At 33.4% G+C, this 21,117-nt stretch overlaps 3 protein-coding genes across 3 annotated transcripts; 2 read left to right on the top strand and 1 right to left on the bottom strand.

Moving 5' to 3' along the window:
* Window positions 1–954: 954 nt before the first annotated feature.
* Window positions 955–9,240, bottom strand: LOC106107977 (ferrochelatase, mitochondrial). Its single transcript, XM_013289017.1, has 10 exons — window positions 9,038–9,240; window positions 7,442–7,557; window positions 5,872–6,037; window positions 5,182–5,299; window positions 4,629–4,730; window positions 4,085–4,250; window positions 3,291–3,446; window positions 2,780–2,896; window positions 2,289–2,416; window positions 955–1,759 (listed from the first exon to the last, which is right to left on the bottom strand). The coding sequence occupies exons 1-10, from the start codon at window positions 9,051–9,053 to the stop codon at window positions 1,666–1,668; spliced, it is 1,179 nt and encodes a 392-aa protein (XP_013144471.1). The 5' UTR covers window positions 9,054–9,240; the 3' UTR covers window positions 955–1,665.
* A 251-nt stretch (window positions 9,241–9,491) lies between these two features.
* LOC106107978 (protein MEMO1) lies at window positions 9,492–20,914 on the top strand. Its single transcript, XM_013289019.1, has 9 exons — window positions 9,492–9,673; window positions 14,766–14,847; window positions 15,442–15,510; window positions 15,956–16,068; window positions 16,740–16,851; window positions 17,180–17,245; window positions 18,613–18,766; window positions 19,289–19,393; window positions 19,914–20,914. Exons 1-9 carry the CDS (start codon window positions 9,625–9,627, stop codon window positions 20,049–20,051), a joined length of 888 nt encoding a protein of 295 aa, XP_013144473.1. The 5' UTR covers window positions 9,492–9,624; the 3' UTR covers window positions 20,052–20,914.
* On the top strand, window positions 10,348–12,543 carry LOC106107979. The gene is made up of 2 exons (XM_013289020.1): window positions 10,348–10,833; window positions 11,922–12,543. Exons 1-2 carry the CDS (start codon window positions 10,394–10,396, stop codon window positions 12,343–12,345), a joined length of 864 nt encoding a protein of 287 aa, XP_013144474.1. The 5' UTR covers window positions 10,348–10,393; the 3' UTR covers window positions 12,346–12,543.
* Window positions 20,915–21,117: the final 203 nt, after the last annotated feature.

The following is a 21,117-nucleotide window of genomic DNA, read 5'->3' as shown; positions in this document are numbered from 1 at the left end:
ACTTTCAATTTGACTCGAAACTAGTGACGCCGTTACATATCTCGTCACAGGTGATTGTAACTAGTGACGTGAAATAACGCTCACGTCTAACCCTTAGTACTTCAGATTTGTGAGAATGCAATAACCTGGATAGAATATAACGAGGGTTATAGATTATTTAACATCAAATTTTAAGCAGGGTCAAACATATGTTATTAGCGAAAATAAATTAAAGTTATTAATGATTTTATCCACTTTTGATTCTTATTACCGAAGGTGGATGCTTCAATCTAGTAAATATACAATAAAATCAAACAACGAAGCGAACACCGATATCGTGTAGTGTACTAAGTGCCAAATGTCCGATTAACAGAAGCCGTTCGGTAACTTTACTTTTAGTACAGCGCCGAGTAACATTACTTTTTAGTACATCGTACGTGTACTACCCAAGACTAATTACGCTGCCAATTCAGCTGTTGCACAACTAACAATCGAGAAGTGTACCTCCACATAAGCTTATAGGAATCAAAGCGATACAGTTGTGCGATAATTTAGTTTCAAGTGTGCGCACGCTCTAAGCCACGGTATTTTGTGTCGATTTCGGCGTTGTCAGTGTTCATTTGTTTGGAAAACTATAATCTAAATTCTAAGTGCTGGAATAAAATGTTACTATTAAAAAAAAACCTGAAGTAGCTTATGTTTTCTCTAGACTATCCTCTACTTTTGTGACTTTTAGAGATCCGTTCAGCAGTTTAGGATTTTAAGGGCCTGTCCCACCAAATTGTAAATTGTCTGATAATGTGTAAAATATGTGATGGAAATATCAGATTTTGTTCCCTTATCTGACAGTGACGTCATAAATTATCTGAGCCTCTATCAGCCAGTGGTGGGACAGGCCCTAAAGGCCTGATAAGGTAACTTTATTAAAATAAAACAACACATTATATTGATATATTTTTCATAAAAATAACCAAAAATATACACAGATATATTAAAACAACAATTAAATGCTTAAAACCCGCCACAAAAACAAAGATAGTCAAAACCAGTCTTATTTTTTAAAACTAAATCACTTATATTGAATTGACACATTTTATAGACATATAAAAAAACACACTATTTGACAATTTCCACCAAAAAATATGCTTTTTTAAAGTATATATGAATGCCAAAGTTACGTAAAAGCCCAATCTTGATAGGAAAATGTGTAAATTTACATTGCATTAGAAAACTCAAAAATAATCAGTATTTATTTATATTATACATACTAGCTGTTGCTCGCGACATTCCCTGTGTGAAATTAAAAAATATAGCCTATGTTATTAACACCAGCTCACTATATGGCCCCACTGAGGGGCTCGGAGGCTACCCTAATAAGGGGTGACTAGGCCATAGTCAATGTTATTACCATAGCCTATGTTACTCACAGATAAATTATCTTTGTAACATTGAATAAATTTTAAAATCAGTCTAATAATCTTAACATGAATTGAATACATGCAGAAATACAAATCTTTCCTCTTTATAATATTAGTATAGAAGTATAGATAAATATTATATATAAAAAAACTGCATTTAAATCCTTTGCACAGTTTTAAAGATATAAACATATATAGTAACAGCAGGAAGTGACTTTATATATAGTGATATTCTATTTCACGAGTAAAACTTGGGTATGTTATTAGTTTAAGCATATGTTTGATCTTTCAACGAACTCTGACATAACTTCCTAAAGAATTCCTTTGATGATTTGCATCTTTCACTTACACAATGAGGACATCTGAAATAAAAAAAATATATTTTATAATTGAATATAGTCAAAGACAGTCAATGACTTGTAGTCAATCATAGTCATTTATAGACTATTACAATGCCTTAGTCATTTATAGTCTTTGATGGTTAATATTGCCAAACATTTGTCAAATATCGACAAAGAAATTGTGGTCAATTACAATGTTCTATAGTCAATTATGGTAAATTATAGTCACTATTGGCAAATTATGGTAAAATTTAGACATAGTCATTGATAGTCTATCACAATGTCTGTCATTTATGGTAAAGTAAGGCCAATATTCGTCAATTATGGTCAAATTAGACAATCACTTAGTCTTTTATTATCAATTATAGTCAAAGAATCATTACAAGTTATAATTAAAGATAGTCAATCACGATCACTTATAGTCAAACATGGTCAAAGTTAGCCAATGGCTCAGTCCTTTGTAGGCATTGTAAATTATGGCTAAAAATAATTATAAACCATCATAAGTCTTGGTCAAAAATAGTCAACCGTGGTCAATCATAGTAATTACCTGGATAAGAACTGTTTTGACACTCTGGGCCCTGTGGTGAGATGTGTTGCCACCACGTCCGCCAGGGCCGCGATGAAGATGGGATGGTCGTTAGGTGCTGACGCCCTTTCTATCTGTTTTATACCTGCCTGGGAACACAATTACTATTAAGGTCCCCGTAAAAAAAAACAAAAAGAGTGGTGAGGAGGTAGAAAGATATATACAAAGAAGGAATGGAGAGTCCCAGTGAAAAATCAAAAAGTGACAGGTCCAAAGTTGGGAGGAAGGAAAGTGTAAGAAATATTCAAAAAAAGTGGTAGGAAGGGCGAGAGATAAAAAAGTAAAGATACAAAGATGTAGGTGATAGGAAGAGGCTACAGGAAAAGGAGGTATGGTAAGGTCAGAGGGAGGGCTAGAGGAGGGATGATAGAAGGAAGGAAGGGAGGGAAGGAGAGTAGGTAAATAGGAAAAAAACAGAAATAAGGAAACAAAGTTTTTTCAAGGTTATTTACCTCATGAGCAACTTCATCGCAATATTCAATATCCAATTCATGTAATGTCTCTATATGTTCATTGACAAATGCAATCGGTACTAGAATTAAATGCTTCCTTCCTTGTTTTGAATACGCCTGAAAAATAATACAAACTATTATAAGCGTACTAATATAAAAAATGTGAGAATCAGAATGGATGGATGTTCGTTACTAATCTCCACAACGATTCGACAAAACTCGCTGAAATTTCTCACATTTGTGGAGCATAGTTAAGTTTTTTTTCTGCAATTCCACACTGACAACAGCTAGTCTGTTACGTAACTAATATTATAAATGCAAAAATATGGATGGATGTATGTATATTAGAGTCGCTAAACTTTGGAACGGATTTCAATGTAATTTGTCACATATGTGGAACATAGTCTGGCACAACACATAGTCTACTTATTAAATTTTTTTTCAATTCCGCACAAAGTCGGGGATGACAGCTAGTTATAGGTTAAATAAACATTTCCTACATAAACCATACCTTAATAGCATCATCTGTGTACGGCTGTAACCATGGCAACGGCCCTACTTTCGACTGCCATACCAGTCGGTGAGGGTTGGGTAGTTTTAATTCGTTCATAGTCGCAGCAACTGTGGCCGCCACTTCATGTGGGTAAGTATCACCACGAGATACCGCCTGGGATATAAGAATCGACTATAGTCAATTAAAGTCTAACATGATCAGTCATGGTCATATGATATGGTCAATATCTGACTTACAGTCAATCATGGTCAGTCATGATCATTTTCTAGTCAATAACGGACTTACAGTCAATCACGGTCAGTTTAATATGGTCAGTCATGGTCTATTATTATTAATGACTGATATAGTCAACTATGGTCAGTTATAGTAACTTTTTGACAGATATATTGGTTAATCTATACCAATATTATAAAGATTTGTATTTTTGTATGTACTAAAATAACTCAAAAACTACTGGGCCGATTACAAAAATTCATTTACCTTTAATAAGCTATGTTATCACTCACATAGGCTATATTTTTGTTTAATTCTACGTGAACGAGCAACAGCTAGTTATAGACAATAATGATAAATCATGGTCAATCATGGTTAATTACAATTATAGTCAATGTCGGTCAAATATGGTCAATTGTGGTCATCATTAAAATAAGTAAAAAATAGAGTTCAAATCAATTACTCACTGTAAACCTTCATTTCTAAATCTCATTTCAATATTTTAAAAGTAAATTCATCTAATAATTCGGATTTTAGTTAATTTTAAGTGTTAGTTAATTTATTTGACCAATACTCACTTTTAAAGGTAAACTATGCGCTGTGAACATAATCAATACATCGTTCCTCAGACTTGCGTCAAACTTCTGCAATTTCTCCTTTATCCGTTCAGCAAACACTTTCGCTAACAACGGATGTGTCGGCCATCGTTCAATCATACTGAACTTTATATTCTGTGGTATTTGTCTGTAAAAACACATTTTTTTTTGTTTTTTTTTATAACCCAGAGAAAAACTGTTTAGAAATATACCTCTGGGGAGTCAACTACCATCAAAATGGTCCAACTATCAAACAAAAGGTAGGGGAATCGCTCCCCCCGCCTTGAGAATAAAAAATGAAAAAAAAAAACAATCGTCGAAGACTATTTTAACGGTGGAGTAATCTCCGCCAAATCAGCACCCCTATGGTTATGGGGGTAGTTTATCCCCCATATTTGTTCAATGGGTACACATTATTGCACCCATGATTAAATAGTACCAAGCATACATTAAAGTTTTTTTTTATAATTTCACCTTAATATAGTAAATAGCTTGTTAATAAAACAATGTTAAAAACTAAACAAACCTTTTTCTATAATAATCAGCGATCGCGTTCAAACTGGAGCCAGTGGTCGCACAACTGTACTGAGGGTATTGTGAGAATATCACTGCTCTCTCCACACCGTCCCTGGTAGTTAAAAATAATCAAACAAAGCAAGAAAACTAACTATTAAACACGACTCTAATTGTAAAACTTATTACTCCAATTGTCAAACTTATCGCATATGTAAAAAAAAATATTATAATTGTAAAAGTTATCCAAACTGTAAAACTTATTACTCCAATTGTAAAACTCAATACTCTAATTGTAAAACTTACCACTTCAATTGTAAATTTACTTCAATTGTTAAACTTACTACTTCAACTGTAAAACTTACTACTCCAATTGTAAAACTTACTTCAATTTTCAATTTTTTTACTCCTATTGTAAAACTTATCGTATATGTAAAACTTATTCTTCTAATTGTAAAAGTTATCCAAATTGTAAAACTTATTACTCCAATTGTAAAACTCAATACTCTATTTGTAAAACTTACCACTTCAATTGTAAAACTTACTACTCCAATTGTAAAACTTACTTCTCCAACTGCTCAAAAGTGTCATCAGTGAATGGCGGCACATATCTAAACGCGACGTAGTGTTTATGAGGCGCTGATTCAGGAAGCATTTGGTCTAGGGCTTTAGTTAACATACTACCTGTAATAGATTATTAGATTTCTTTGTAAAAATGATCTATCTATCATTTATACTTCCATGTTAACATAAAACAAACACACATTACTAAGTTACGTATGATGTCAGCAATTACAGCATATTTTGAATAATTCCTTTAATAAAAAGCCTTACAACTACGACGCGGTTGCAGCCATATATTTTCACGTCATTCATCTTAAGAAGGGTGAGAAAATTAGAAGAAATCACTTTGCGAGAAAGAAACAAAAACTACAAAAGGGAAAGAGACTACAGTGGATTTGACGGTGGAGGAGACGAATAGGAAGGGGAAATGTCCTCTTTATGTGCGTCTCCTCCGTCAATGAAGGGTAGGCAGCGCATCTGCAATTGCGGATGTTTATGGGCAGCGGTCGCTTTCCATTTCGGTAGATTCAGGTGGCCGCTTACTGGTTTGCCACCTTATATTATAAAAAAAATACAAGTCAATAGCAGCAAAGAAGCAAGAATACCATAGTCATTGTTGCAATTGAACTGAGTCGCGGGCGAAAGCTAGTTTATACATACATGCTAGTACTGGGTTATGTAGATGGACTAACCTTGTGTATTAGTCCATTTCAATATAGGTGAACCTCCACCAATCTCCATATATTTCTTCTTTACTTCATCTGTCCGTCTACTCGCGATCCAGGGACCTAATTTACTCTGTACCGGTAACTGAATCATATCGCGATCTGTCATTATACGATGCAAGTACTCCCCTACCTGGAAATTTTGAAAGTGAAAACTATATCTATCTCTTTTATTCCTACCTTGTATTCATTCATCTCTTTCTTGTAACGAAATTGACCTAAAATGACGCGTCTATTTAAAACATCGATATCTGTGACATTTTAATTGTTATTTAAATAGTTGTTTAGTGAAAATTTTTCATTCATAACCACACTTAGGGTTACATAAGTAATCAATTAATTTGCATGATTTTGTTATTCTCCAAGCAAGCCGCAATCTTACTAATATTATAAATGTGAAAGTTTAGATGGATGTTTGTCAGAGATTGTAGCCTTAACAGCAGAACTGATTTCAATGAAACTTGGCATAGATGTAGAGGATAGTCTGGAAGAACACATAGGCTATTCAATTTTGTTTTTTTCAGTTCCACGCGGACGGAGTCGCGGGCGAAAGCTAGTTGTACAAAAAAAACTGAATAACATGTTATGATTTTAACACTAAAACATCTTAAAAAAATTAGGTTAGGACACTTAGATAACCTTTCTAGATATGCAGTTGTAATCTTAGCACTTACAAGAATCTTATTAGGTCATATTAAAAAATACTTCTATCTTTTAAGAACAAAAAATTATGTTTGTTCAAGAGTGTTGACAGCAGAGCATAGCCTAGACCTAGAAGGGACCAATAGTAAAACTAATTATGTTATTTGAATCTATTGAGACTATGTTTTGTATTTGTTCCTAAACTAGATACTTTAAAAAAAAACTTCAGATATCAACATTATGGACAAATAATCTACAAAATTTATTTTCACATTGAAAACTTGCTCTTTGGAAATTATCAATTCTGTTAACAAAAAACATAGTTAAAGCCACACAACATATATTACATGAATGTTTCCACAGTGTAAACAAACATCATCATCCACTTGCCCTTATCCCTTATGGAGGGTCGGCACAGTATGTGCTGCCTTCAAACATCTCTATCAGCCATCATATCTGAATCCACTCCTTTCTTAAGCATATACTCTTTCACACAATCCATCCATACTTTCTTCAGTCTTCCTCTACCAATGTAGCCATCCACATTCAGTCCTAACACTTTCTGGTTTATGTCACCTTCGTTTCATCGCATACCACGCTAACCTTTTGCTTCGCAATTTCTCCACCACTGGCGCTACTTTGAAACTTCCTCTAATGAACACATTCTTAACTTTATCCATTCTTGTTACACCACTCATCCATCTTAACATACACATCTCAGCCACATGCAATCTTCTTTCATCCGCAACTTTGGTGGCCCAGCATTCAGATCCATACAATATGACAGGTCTTATGATGGACTTGTAGATGTAACCCTTAAGCTTAAGAAGCATTCTTGGCATTTACAGTCTAAACAGATATATAAAAATGTAATTCCAATTGTAACATCACTCACCTCATCCACAGTTTGAGGTCCACCCATGTTCAACATGACTATTGCTGTCTTAGGTTTCTGTGCATTCTCTGTGTGTAGAGCTGCCGACAAGCGCATTACTGTGGACTTCCTGCGACCTGCAAATGAATAAATTTACAACTTGTATTAACTAGTGTCATTGGCTTGGAGGTTTAAGCATCTATCTTGTAATCTACAGGTCTTGGGTTCAAATCCTGTCTATGTACATAATTTAACCAACATTCTTACTGTAAACATTGTGGTGCAACCTGCACATATCAACAATGAAATTCAAAAAAATGTGTGAAGTCTGCATGCAGTGGGCCAACATGGCCAAGTATAGCCTAGTCACCCCTAACCTTTTTTTTTTCCAGAGGGAAATGCGTTATACCGCTCTAGGGGGGGGGGGACGCGGCAGTTATGTGGGATTCTCCTCTTACAAGGCATAACCACTAAACCCCTTTGTTCTATGTTCCTCCAACTCATAAAGACGGGGCCACGGGAATGCTTGTCTTCGTCCACGACTCCGCCTGTAGTCACCTCTAACCCTGGGTAGGCTCCAAGCCCCTTAGTGGGGACGTATAATGAGGTGATGATGATTTATAACACAAATACATCTCTGATCATTTACAACATATAATTTAATAGTTAAATATGTAACTTGTAGTCTTAGGTAGTACACATATGATATACTAAAAAGTAGTGTTACTCGGCACTGTACTAAAAGTAATGGTACTGAACGGCTTCTGTTAATCAAACATTTGGCTCTTTTAGTACACTACATGATATGGGTTTTCGCTTCTTCCTTGTTTGATTTGATTGTATACTTGCCAGATTAAAGCATCCACCTTCAATAATAAGAATCAAAGGTGGATAAAATTATTTATGACTTTAATTTATTTTTGCTCATAACATATGTTTGACCATGCTTAAAATTTGATGTGAAGTAATCTATGACCCTCGTTATATTAGCGTTATATTGTGATCTCACAAATCTGGAGTACCAAAGGTAAAAAAAGTGTGTACTAGTATGTATTCCCAATTGTACCAGTATGGTGCGCATTTGCAGATGTCCAATTAAGCCAAAGACAAGTAATTTGGAATAGTTATGAATAAAATAATAAACACTTCCTTGTTTGTCTTCTTTTAGTTATAAATCATTTATCTTATCTTTTAAAATTTATATTAAAACTGCAGAATCATTATACTACATGAAAAATGTATTTTGATGAATAACAATGAATAATCAATAATAATAGAGGTTGTTAAAGTTACCTTGACTCTAAAAACCTATATACTTAAAGTAAAATTAAATAAACAAGAACACAAGCATTTACTGAATTGAAATGTTACAAAGGTGGAGAATAACCAAAGAAAGTATGTATTGTATTAGTTGAATGTAGAGGATATGCTAAAGGCAGTAATTTCAAATATTCAGTTGATTAGATGCATGTAAAAATAACCACTGCACATACTGCGTAAGAGAAAGTGCATTTACATAAGAATAAAGTTAAAATTCAGAAGTAAAATTAGATCATATATTTTACAAGAAATCAACTGAATTATTATCATAGTTATTAAAAAATAATCAATACTTACATAATGAGACCAACATTTTTGAGCGGCTTCCGGATATGTTATGAAATATTTCTAAAATATTCACTGAAAGACGATTACTTATAAAATATGAAAATCCCTATTGCTAACTGTGTAATTTTCACTTTACAAGACAATATTGTTAAATACGTCGCTTAGAAATTGCATAAAATACCGTATTACAAAATGTTACAAATCAGCAAAAAATTGAATTGTTTTTATATATTTTTTTTTCAAATACATTTTTCCACAGATTATACAGATACGTCAAATCAATGACATCACATCTTAAAAGAAACGTTTTTATTTCGGTCTTCAGATTTAATTGTTATTTGTTTAACTATTTATTACCTTAAATGTTTAGCGTTGCTTAAAATAAATACTACTTTTCGTTTTATCGTACATTTTTTAATTAATTATTTATTGGATACTCTGTAGTGTTAACAGATGTTGCGTTTTTGATTGATAAAAGTGAACGTCAAATCAAAGCCAAAGCTGCAGAAAAAAGTATTTAATTTTATTATAAGTAGTTCTTAATTGATATTTTCCTATTTTAACAGAGTTTGATTATACATAAGTGATTTAATAAAATGTCGTGTCGTAATGCATCTCATGCTGGTAGCTGGTACACTGAGAATGGTATGTTTACTTCACTATTTTTCGCATTTACAGTAAATGTATAATTTTCTTATTAAATTATAACATAACTTCGATGTACATAGTGGTGATATTGCTAATAATTTCTTATATGAAGAAGCCTTTGTCTACATTCATATAAAAGGTGACAATGTTAAAAGGTGAATGACCTTTCGAAAGGTCTATCGTAAAGTACCTGCCACCGTGATTTTAATTATTATGCGACTGCATACTGCATTATCAAACACAATATCTTAATTCTTCCTGTGTCTGATATTGTAAAAGATAAACGTTTGTCTACGGTAATTGTTAATTAGCGTGATGCATTTGTTGATATCTATTTTATTCGAATAAAAAGTAAATAATATTTGATTTATTCTAAAAGTATTATTAATAGTAATTTTGACGTAATTATATTTGTTTATAGTTTTTTTACAGTTCTTTAAATCACAAAGCATTGCTCGTTCGGAAACCAAGGTCTGACAGTAGTAATACGAGTGTTCTTTTTATTATTTTTAAAGTTAATAAATAACTACACGTCATGGGGTGATTTATCTTATTTAATTTAATATCTAGTATTATACGCATTGTATTTTAGTCGGTTTTATTTTTTTAACTTAGTACATATTAAAAATGTAATCAATGGTTTCCGAACGCAAATACGTCGCCATGACAGCGTTTTAAATAAACGTCAACGGAAACGGAACTGTAAACATATTCGACATGCGAAATATGTACGTAAAATCTGGTTCGAATAATTTAAAAATGTCGGATAAACGCAAAACTTTCGCGTTACCGATATCTAAGCCGGTTAAATCAACTCAAGTGCCATCATCCGTGCGTAAAACAATCAATACAACAAAGAAAAGAATTTTACCGAAGTTGAATACGACGCTGTGTAGTAAATTAAACCCAGCTGATGTTACGATATGCAAGGCCGATGATTTACAAGACTACGAGGAACAATATCGTCAAATAGCTTACGGCAAATTCATGCGCACTATGCTAGAAGAATGTCTAGTCCGTGAGAAATTTGAACGCGAGGAAACGGAAGTAGATGTTCAAATGTGTAAATTAGCTGATCGATTCAACAAAACAAGAGACCAATTAGATAAAACGAGCAAAAGATTGAAGGAGATATCATTTGTTGTTGAACAAGAAAGGTTTGTATCATGTTTCTTACTATAGTAACATTGCATTAATTCTTGTAATACTTATCTATGTGTTGTTAAACAGAATGTTATCTGTAATTCATACTTTTATTTTATACAAGCTGTTCCCGCGACTTCGTCCGCGTGGTATTAGAAAACATACAAACTAAATAAACAAAAAAATAAAATAAACAGTAAAATATACAAAAAGCTACATATCCCTTGGGAACCGGACATTTCTCGGGCGTGAACCTTATCCCATGTGTACTCCAGACTTTGTTTTATACCTGTGCCAAATTTTAATAAGATATGTTGAACCGTTGCAGAATGATTGAGTAAACATTAAAAAACTAAATTAATGAATCCCTCGGGAACTGTAATTATTCCCGGGATAAAAAATAGCCTATGTGTTCTTCCAGACCATGCTCTAAACCTGTGCCAAATTTCATGGAGATCCGTTCAGCCGTTTAGGCTACAAACGCTAACAAACATCCATCCATCTAAACTTTCGCATTTATAATATTAGTAAGATCATTAGGTTGCAAATAAGCAAGCGGCTGAATCAGCCAAAATGGTGAAGTGACCACTACCTATAGTGACTTGTAATTGCAGAAGCTTTGCCTTAATCATGTGGGCTGTTGCACATAAAAATGATATTTCCCCTTTGTGTCTCCACTGTCAAACCCACTTTCCCTTCCTTTTCTTTCCTTATAAGAAATGGATGGAAATGGACAGAGACTGCAATTAGGTCTTTGGCACGCACACTCATTGTCTATCTTCTGTGTTGTTGAAGTATTGTATGGGGAGAGTTGGCTTATCAATACTAAGACTTTACAGGTTGCACTACCACTGTTAAACAGTACCATTTACTGATAAGTGTGCACGTCATAGGCCTGATTTTAGTTACTTTCCTTTTCTACCCTTTTCTTATATGAAAATAATAGGAAGAAGTTGAATTGACAGTCAAGGAGACACGGGAAAGGGAAATATCCTCTTTATGTTCATATCAGAAAAGTTTGCTTTGCCATTTCAGCTGATTCAGACAATGGTGGATGGACTTTTGATAGAAAATAATAATACATTATAATTTATCTTTCCAGACTTTCAGATTTAAAATCAAATGACTACACAAAGTTTCATGAAATGGCAACAAATTCGAATGCAGAAGAATTATTACGAAATTTAGCAAGTACAGAACAATCGTTATTAGATAAATTGGAAACAAAAAATGTCGATTTCGGTTACAACAAGGAGAGTGGACATAAACAACTGTTAGATGCGGTTACTGACGCGATAGAAGGGTTGGCAGAAATTAAAAAGCATTCCAACTTGGATGTTGACAAGTTTAAGGAATATGAAAAGACACAAAGCAGTTTAAATAACTTGGAACGGGAGAAATTTGATTTGGAAAGTATGAGGTTGCAGTTTGAAAAGAGATTTCCTAATTTCAATGAGAGTTTGATAAAAGGCGCTTCGGATAGAATTGCCCAGTTGTTGGATAAAGAAGATAGTGATGATGATTGAATGTTTAAAACCAACCAGAAATATAACAAAACTCTGCTGTAAAATAGAATAATACTGGATTTAACAGTACACATTAAAGCCTATATCGGAATGTAAAAATTCATTGCATTATTGTAGACACTACCTTTTTTATAATACAACGTGACAAACGAGCAAGCGGCCACCTGAATCCGCCAAAATAGCGAAGCGACCGCTGCCCATGGACATCCGCAATTGCAGATGCGTTGCCTACCTCTATCCGACAGAGGAGGAGATGCACATAAAGAGGATTCTTCCCCTTCCTATGCATCTCCTCCACCGTTAAATCCACTTCCTCTTCCCATCCTCTTCTTATAAGAAAGGGATGGTAAAGGGAAAGGGACACTTCTGTGTGGTCGTGGTATGACAACGGGCGTGCCGGCCCATTCGAGCTAAGATGTTAAAGCGGGCACTACCACTGTTACTACTTTCTTAGCATATATCAAGAGTGTATACACCTTTGAATAAACTATCGCACAACTGTATAGTCTCGCTGAGATTCCTATGAGTTTATATGGAGGTGTGAACAACACTCGATATTTAGTTGTGTCGCACAACTGTCGTCCGATAGTTTAGTCAAAGGTGTGTGATCTTTATCTAAGAGCGTCAGTGGCTCAGTGGTTTAAGCACTTGATTTGTAAGCTACAGGTCTTGGGTTCGAATCCCGCTGTACCAATTTGATTTACGAATTTTCATATGTACATAATTTACCCGACGTTCTTACGGTGAAGGAAAACATCGTGATGCAGCACATATAGGCGAAGGAATTCAAAGATATGTGTGAAGTCAAGCAACCTGCAGTGCAGCGTGGTTGACTATGGCCTAGTCACCCTTACTTAGGGTAGGCTCCTCCCTTAGTGGGGATGTATAGTGAGCTGGTGATGACGATGATGATCTTTATTTAATTGAAGTAAGGTTTATTTCTAATTTTCTTGTACTGTGCTTGATCTTACAAAATTTGTAACAAAATTTTATCCCAATTGTATAAAATTGAATTGTATTTGCGACAGAAAATGTGGTCCTGTATAAACAGACTATTAGAAAGTGGTTTAAAGATTTGAAGCATAATTTGCCACATTTTTTATATTCATACTAGCTTTTGCAAATCCGTCCACATAAAGTAAAAAAAGTTATTAATAAGACTTCCAGAATATTCTCTACATCAATGCCAAATTTCATCATGTTCCGTTCAGCAGTTACTAACATACATTTGGACTTTCGCATTTATAATATAAGTAAGATCTAGGCTATATATTGTTATTTTCCACAATGATTTGTGTCGTATCAAATGGAATTTATTAAATTACTGTAATCTTTTTATTATGTAAATAAATTATTAATCATAAATGTGTTTTTGTTTTTTTTTTCTTTAATCTCTGGATTTAACAGATTATGAGAAATTATTACAAGGCTGTCTGAACAATTTTAAAGTCTGTGACAGGTAATAAATATGTTTGTGTTATTTAAATAGTTTAACAAATAAATCCATAGACTATAAATAATATTAGACAGTGATTTGTGTGTTTTATGTTCAATAAATAAATAATGTGACAATACTACAAACATCCTAACTAAATATTAGGTCCACACAGAAAACTGGCGTGAAGTGAAAGCAATTGCGCGTACAGTATGTTAAGTGTGGTGCCAGACGCCTAATTTTACTCCCTTTCTCTTTCCACCCTTTTTCTTATGAGAAAGGATGGAAGGGAAAAGTGGATTTCACGGTGGAGGAGACGCATAAGAAGGGGAAATGTCCTCTTTATGTGCGTCTCCTCCGTCAATGAAGGGTAGGCAACGCATCTGCAATTGAGGATGTCTATGGGCAGCGGTCGCTTTCCATTTTGGTGGATTCAGGCCGCTTGCTCGTTTGCCAACTTATATTATAAAAAAATGTTAGGTAATTCAAAACTATAATCTTTCAATCATTTGTAATCTTATGAAACTGTTCCCTCTATTTTTATTGACTGTATTTAATTCTTGTGTTTCTTGCTCTTGGTATACCTTTTTGATTGACTTCCCCAAAAGGAGGTACTTAATGCATATGTATATATTTTTTTAATAAACCACCTGTTGCTAGCGACGTCCACGTAAAATAAAAATAAAATATGTTACTCAACAATAACGTAGCTTTTTAATGATGAAAAAATCTTTGAAATTGGCCTAGTAGTTTTTGAGTTATATCAATACATAAAAAATCCATAAATACAAATCTTTCCTCTTTATAGTATAGATAAGAAACTACTCTATAAACAATATTGCCAGTCTCAAAAGCATAAACTAGACAGGCCTGTCTAAGGACCATAAACAAGAAACCAATTTGAACTATAATTTCTATTGAATTCTAAAATGGACGAAAAGGACACATGTATTGAAGGCATAATTCAATGTTCATGTATTTTCAGGTAGCGAACTGTCAAGACAGTTAGACCTCTGGTTATCTAAAGCTGACCTCACACATGGGCCTGCAAGAGCTATTATAGCACCGTAAGTAAATAAAGCTACAGATATATAGCCTATTGCTTGTGACGACGTCCACGTGATAATAAAAATTATATTCTCTCTGATAACATAGTTTTCTAATGGCTAAAGATTTTTTGAAATTGGTCCAGTACTTTTTGAGTGATTTATATACATACAAAAAAAAATTCTTTATTATATTAATATAGATTAGATGTCGAGAATCCGTCAGAGGGAAGTTAAAAAACTTATTTAGTAGCCTAAGTGTTCTTTCAAACTTTTGTGCCAAATTTCAACAAAATTTAAGCAGCCGCTCTGGAATTATGTGGTATTTCCATCCATACAAACTTGCATTTATACAATAGTATACGATAGATTATTCCAAAGCACAAAAGTAAGCCAAACAAGCACCTAGAGACCTTTTGTAAATTCACATAAAGCACTATTTAAAGCTTATATATCTGAATATTAGAAATAGGCTTTACACGACTTTAATAGATAAAGGTAGTATAAAAATAAATAAAGTTAGTAACAACGCCATCTATTGATAGTGTAAATTAAAAAATTGTTAACAACGCCATCTATTGCCGTAAAAAATGTAGTTTGTTTTTATAATTACAGGCATGCGGGTTATTCTTATTGCGGCGCGTGCGCTGCTTACGCGTATAGACAAGTCAGTCCTGTTGTGGTGTAAGTTTTTTCAATTTTATTTTTAGAATCACAATGTTATTCAGGTTCTTGCTTTAAAAATAGTATACAAGACTTGCTTGTGATAAGAACTTTACTTATGAGTGTGGAGTGTTAACTGTGTTATGACTAGAAAGAGATCATCTTCCCTCCTTTAACCTACTCTCGTATGGGACAAGGAGTTTTCGTAATATTATATTCGTTCCAAATAACTCAGACATCACTCCCTTCATCATGTCACCTTTCACACAATCCATCTCTTTCTACGTCTACCTCTAACAGTGTACTAACTTCTAGAAAGAGATAGATTGTTTAAATGGTGACATAAAGAAGGGTGTGACAGAGATGAAAGATAGATATACAATGAAACATAAAAATTCTGTTTTTCACCGTTTTTTTAGTAAGAAGTGTTACTTTTTATATTATAGGTATTGTTTTTAAATTCCAGTAAACGAATCTTCATCTTGGGCCCCTCTCATCACGTGAGGCTGGGAGGTTGCGCGCTTTCTTCTCTGGATAAATATCAGACGCCACTCTACGATCTTACTATAGACAAACAGAGTATGTTTTTTATATAAATATATATCTTTTATTCACCTACGTAGTGTGTACAGAATGTACTCTTACATCTCTGAATATCTGAATTCACTGCATAATCTATACTATTATAATAAAGCGTAAACACACACTTCTTTGTTGCCTAAGCTGTCAGCAATTACAGCATATTTTTGAATAAATTTCCTTTTAAAAAAAAGCCTTACACTTACGTCACACTTTAGGCTATATATTTTCACGCCATTAAACTTAGGGGGTGAATATTTTGGATAAAAACCCTAATGTGGGAAAGAGACCATAAGTTGCTGCCAACATCAAGAAAGAAAGATTGCTAAGGTTTGTCATGTCATGTCATTTTGACATTTGCTATTGATAATTTGTCAAATTAAACAATGAAACAAAATTTTCATAATTTCTTGCGGATGAAGCCGCACGGGAACAGCTAGTATGTCCATACAAAGGTCAATTTTTGCTTAGTAACTTATCAATTTTAAACTTACAATTTCTACATTAAATAGAGAAACAAAGGTGATGGTGAAAAAAAAAATTCCTTACATATTTATTTTCATGTTGCCTTAACTTCTAGAAGTCGTGTGAAAGTTGAAAACAGCGCCATCTGTTGTTGAAAAAAATCAAATAATGTTCCCAATATATTTACTTTATTACATATTGTCCAGTTTATTCGGAGTTGGAAGCGACGCGTCAATTCGAATGGATGGATGTACAGACAGACGAAGACGAGCATTCTATAGAAATGCATTTACCTTACATCGCTAAAGTTATGGAAGAGTGAGTATTGAAAACACTATTAGTTAAATAAAAAAAGAATAAACCTAATTGTTGGTCAATTTTGGGTAGATTAGACAGTGTAGGGACATATAGGAAGGGGAGATATCTTTATGTGCGTCATCTCTCTTGATTAAAATTTGCAATTACGTTGTCTATAGGTTTCTTCGTTATTTCTGCGAAATCCAACTTGTTTTTTTACCATATATGTGTTTTATAAAAAAAAATAGATAATTACGTACTACTTGTAATAAAAAATCTGTACTTACGAGATTTTTTTATAGTTTTTTTTTAAATATTTTAATTGATATTGTATTTTTTATATTTCCAGATATAAAACGGGTTTCACAATTATACCTATATTAGTTGGATCTTTAACACCAGAGAAAGAAGCTAAGTGAGTATTAAAAATAACTATAATAACAGACAATATGCATATGACGCCAAATTGTACCAAACTTTTTTTAAGTATACTTTATTACTATAAAAACATTCCTGCAAAGATTTTTTTAAATATAACGTGATTTAGTGGCAAAATTCAATCATTAAAAAGTGTCTTTTTTCAAATTCCCTCGCAAGTTCTAAAACGCACACTATTGGTCGAAGCAAGTGGCTTATCTAATATGGCGTCGCTGTGTTGACAATACACAGTTCATTTACGTTAGTTTATATAGAACACTCTTGAAGTATTTTACTGTAAACACGATATCAAAACCAACTTTAAAATAAAAAAATAATAAATAGAATTATTAATTACCACTTATTTGTACCAGGAATAATAAAAATGAATCGATTTTTGACTTTTTGACCTTGAGAAACTTTGTTTTTTACATCGAAGTGACATCTGAGCGTATGTTATGAATGGAATAGACGATTGACGTCAATTGTCTCCTGACAACTCCAGTCGCGTTTTAGTCGCACGAAAATGGTCGTAACTTTATTTTATTATTTTTAGCTCGATGGTTGAATATTTTCGCGTCAATTTTGTTTTCTGGTTATTTTATAACAAGTAGAATCGTTTAAAAAAATACATGCATATTCCCTATTACAGCGACTTCACCTATAATTAAAAAACTTAGCAAAAAACATATGTGTTCTGTGACAAATTTCAGCAAGATCCATTTTTGCATTTTCTAGTAAATAAGTCATACATCCAAACATTAATTTAGCAGTTGTAGCAGTAATTTATGCTTATTTGTTAATACTAGCTGTTACTCGCGACTTGGTCCGCGTGGAAGTAACAAAACAGAAGTGAACATCCTATGTGTTCTAGATTATTCTCTACATTCATACCAAATTTCACCGAGATCCATTCAGTAGATTACAATCATCCATCCATTTAATTACGAATTTATATGTTTTAATAAGATTTTTTTTATAACATACGGTGGCAAACGAGCAAGCGGCCACTTGAAATCGCCAAAATGGCTAAGCAACCGCTGCCCATAGACATCCGCAATTGCAGATGCGTTGCCTACCCTTCATTGACGGAGGAGACGCACATAAAAAGGACATTTCTCCTTCTTATGCGTCTCCACCGTCAAATCCACTTTTCCACCCCATCCTTCCCTCTTAAGAAAAGGATCGAAAGGGAAAGTAACTAAAATTGGGCCTCCGGCACCACACTCATCAGACTGTACGCGGAATTGCTTCCACTTCCCGCCTGTCTGTGTGGTCGTGGTATTGGAGGCAAGCCCTGCAGTGCGAAGATGTTAACGCGGGCTCTACCACTGTTAAAGATATATGTTTTTGTATTAAATCCAGATACGGGTCAATTCTGGCTCCATATCTCGCGGACCCTCAGAACCTGGTGGTGGTGTCATCAGACTTCTGTCACTGGGGCTCCCGCTTCAGGTACACGTGGCGGGACCCTGCGCGGGGACACATCTATGAGAGCATCGAGTGGCTAGATACACAGGTTAGATCAACATTTTCTCACCTAAATCTATGTTTTCAGTTCATTCTCACCAAATTTGTATTTTTATTTCGATCTCACCAGTTTTTTCAGTTCGTTCTCACCATTTATTTGTCACCAAGTCGTTCTAACCAAAACCTTTCTTTTCATTTTGTTCTCACCAAATATTTGTCTCCAGTTCGTTCTCACCTATTTTATCTTTGTCTATTTTTTTTCTGTTTGATCTCACCAACTTTTTATTTTAAATTCGTTCTCACCAACTATTTCTCACTGCTTTATTCTCAGCATTTTTGTTTTATTCGTTCTTCCCATAGAATTCTCTCTTATTCGTTCTCACCAAATATTTCATTTCACTTCTTTCTCCTAACTCTTTTCTATCGACAAAATTATTCAGACGACACTTTTTTCATAGATTTCATTAACATTCTCACCATTTTACTTACCAATTTTCTGACATAACCTTATCTGATTTTCATACTATTTTACTATTTGCATATTTCATTTATCTTCAATCTTTATCAACAGGGTATGAACATAATAGAGAAGATGGATCCCCGCGCGTTCACAGAGTATCTCAACAAGTATGGAAACACCATCTGTGGGAGACATCCTATTGGAGTGTTACTTCAGGTGAAGTATAATTACTTATAACTAGCTTTCGCCCGCGACTCCGTCCGCGTGATGAAAAAAAAGTATGTCTTTGTGTTCTTCCAGACTATCGTCTACATCGGTACCAAATTTCATCGAAATCCGTTTAACCGTTTAAGCTATAAACTGTAACAAACATCCATCTAAACTTTCGCATTTATAATGTTAGTAATTAATACAAAAAATAAAAAAGCGTCGGTGGCTCAGTGGTTTGAACACTTGACTTGTAATCTACAGGTCTTGGGTTCGAATCCCGCTGTACCAATGATTTTCGATTTTTCGAATTTTCATATGTACATAATTTACCCGACGTTCTTACGGTGAAGGAAAACATCGTGATGCAGCACATATCGGCGAAGGAATTCAAAGATATGTGTGAAGTCAACCCGCAGTGCAGCGTGGTTGACTATGGCCTAGTCACCCTAACTTAGGGTAGACTCCTCCCTCAGTGGGGACGTATAGTGAGCTGGTGATGATAATAAAAAAATGTTTTTATTTACAGGCGATATCAAAACTGCAAAGTCAATCAAATTCACCTAAAATGTCGTTGAAATTTCTTAAATACGCACAATCCTCTCAATGTATGAATCACCAAGACTCCTCCGTTTCCTATGCGAGTGCATCACTCGTGTTTGAATAGAATAACAACACTAGTTGTAACTCGCGACTTTATCCGCGTGGAATTATATTATAACCTATGTTACTCACAGATAAATTACCTTTCTAACTGAGAAAGAATTTTTCAAATCGGACCAGTAGTTTTTGAGTTATTTCAATACATACCAAAATTATCAAAAATCTATCTTTTTTTTAATATTAGTATAGATGTATCCAAATTTTTTGACATATGTCAAAATAGTTTTCTAGCGAACTGTCACTGTCAGAATTCTTGTGAGTTAGACTTACAAGGATCTTATGGTAATTGTCAATTTAGTAAAGTAAAAATTTTTGAAAGCGTCATATTTTGACCAATAAATTACACGGAATATAGATATTATTTTAATAACGATAAAAAAAAGATTGTGTATATTTTTGTTTTGAAGTTGGGAATTTTTTGCTCACTGGCAACACTAAAAACTATCAGATGCCCTGTCAAAGTCAAAAAATTGCCATAAAATTCTTGTAGGTTTATATTCATTATAAAACCATTTTTATATAAATGTTATATCATAGTAAAGATATTTCGCTGAACAAAATCTTTTTTACTAAAATATCTTATTCGTTACTTAAATGTTCTTTGAAAATGTTAAAAATTTTTTGCTTTTCGAATTTTAGAACGAATGTATAACAGCTTTAAATTAACTCAATTTTGATTTCGTAAAAATATATTAAAACATGTATAAGAAATAATTTAGTGTATGTCACAAAAATAAGTATATTTTTTTTCGTACATTTTTGTTAAAAAAAATAACAAAATCACTTTATTTTACTTATTTTAAGAAAAGATTAGAATTTATTTGCAAATAAGTGATGTATTTCTTATTGTTATTTAATAAACGCAATATAAAATAATAAAACTGTATGGTTTGTTTCTAAGAAAAATATAATTTTCTAACCGCACTGTTTAAATATTTAAGTTTATATAAGAGCAAAATATAGATTAAAAAATAAGATAGATGTTTAAGTGTCAAAGCATAAATCAAAACAGTAATAATTAGTTGATCTTTGATAGTACAGTAACGTTATAGTGTTTGTTTTATTCTATA

Source organism: Papilio polytes, unplaced genomic scaffold, assembly GCF_000836215.1.
Source record: "Papilio polytes unplaced genomic scaffold, Ppol_1.0 DF821845.1, whole genome shotgun sequence".
Lineage (NCBI taxonomy): Eukaryota > Metazoa > Arthropoda > Insecta > Lepidoptera > Papilionidae > Papilio > Papilio polytes.
Note: the sequence above shows the minus strand (reverse complement) of the source record. Positions and strands in the feature narration are given on the sequence as shown.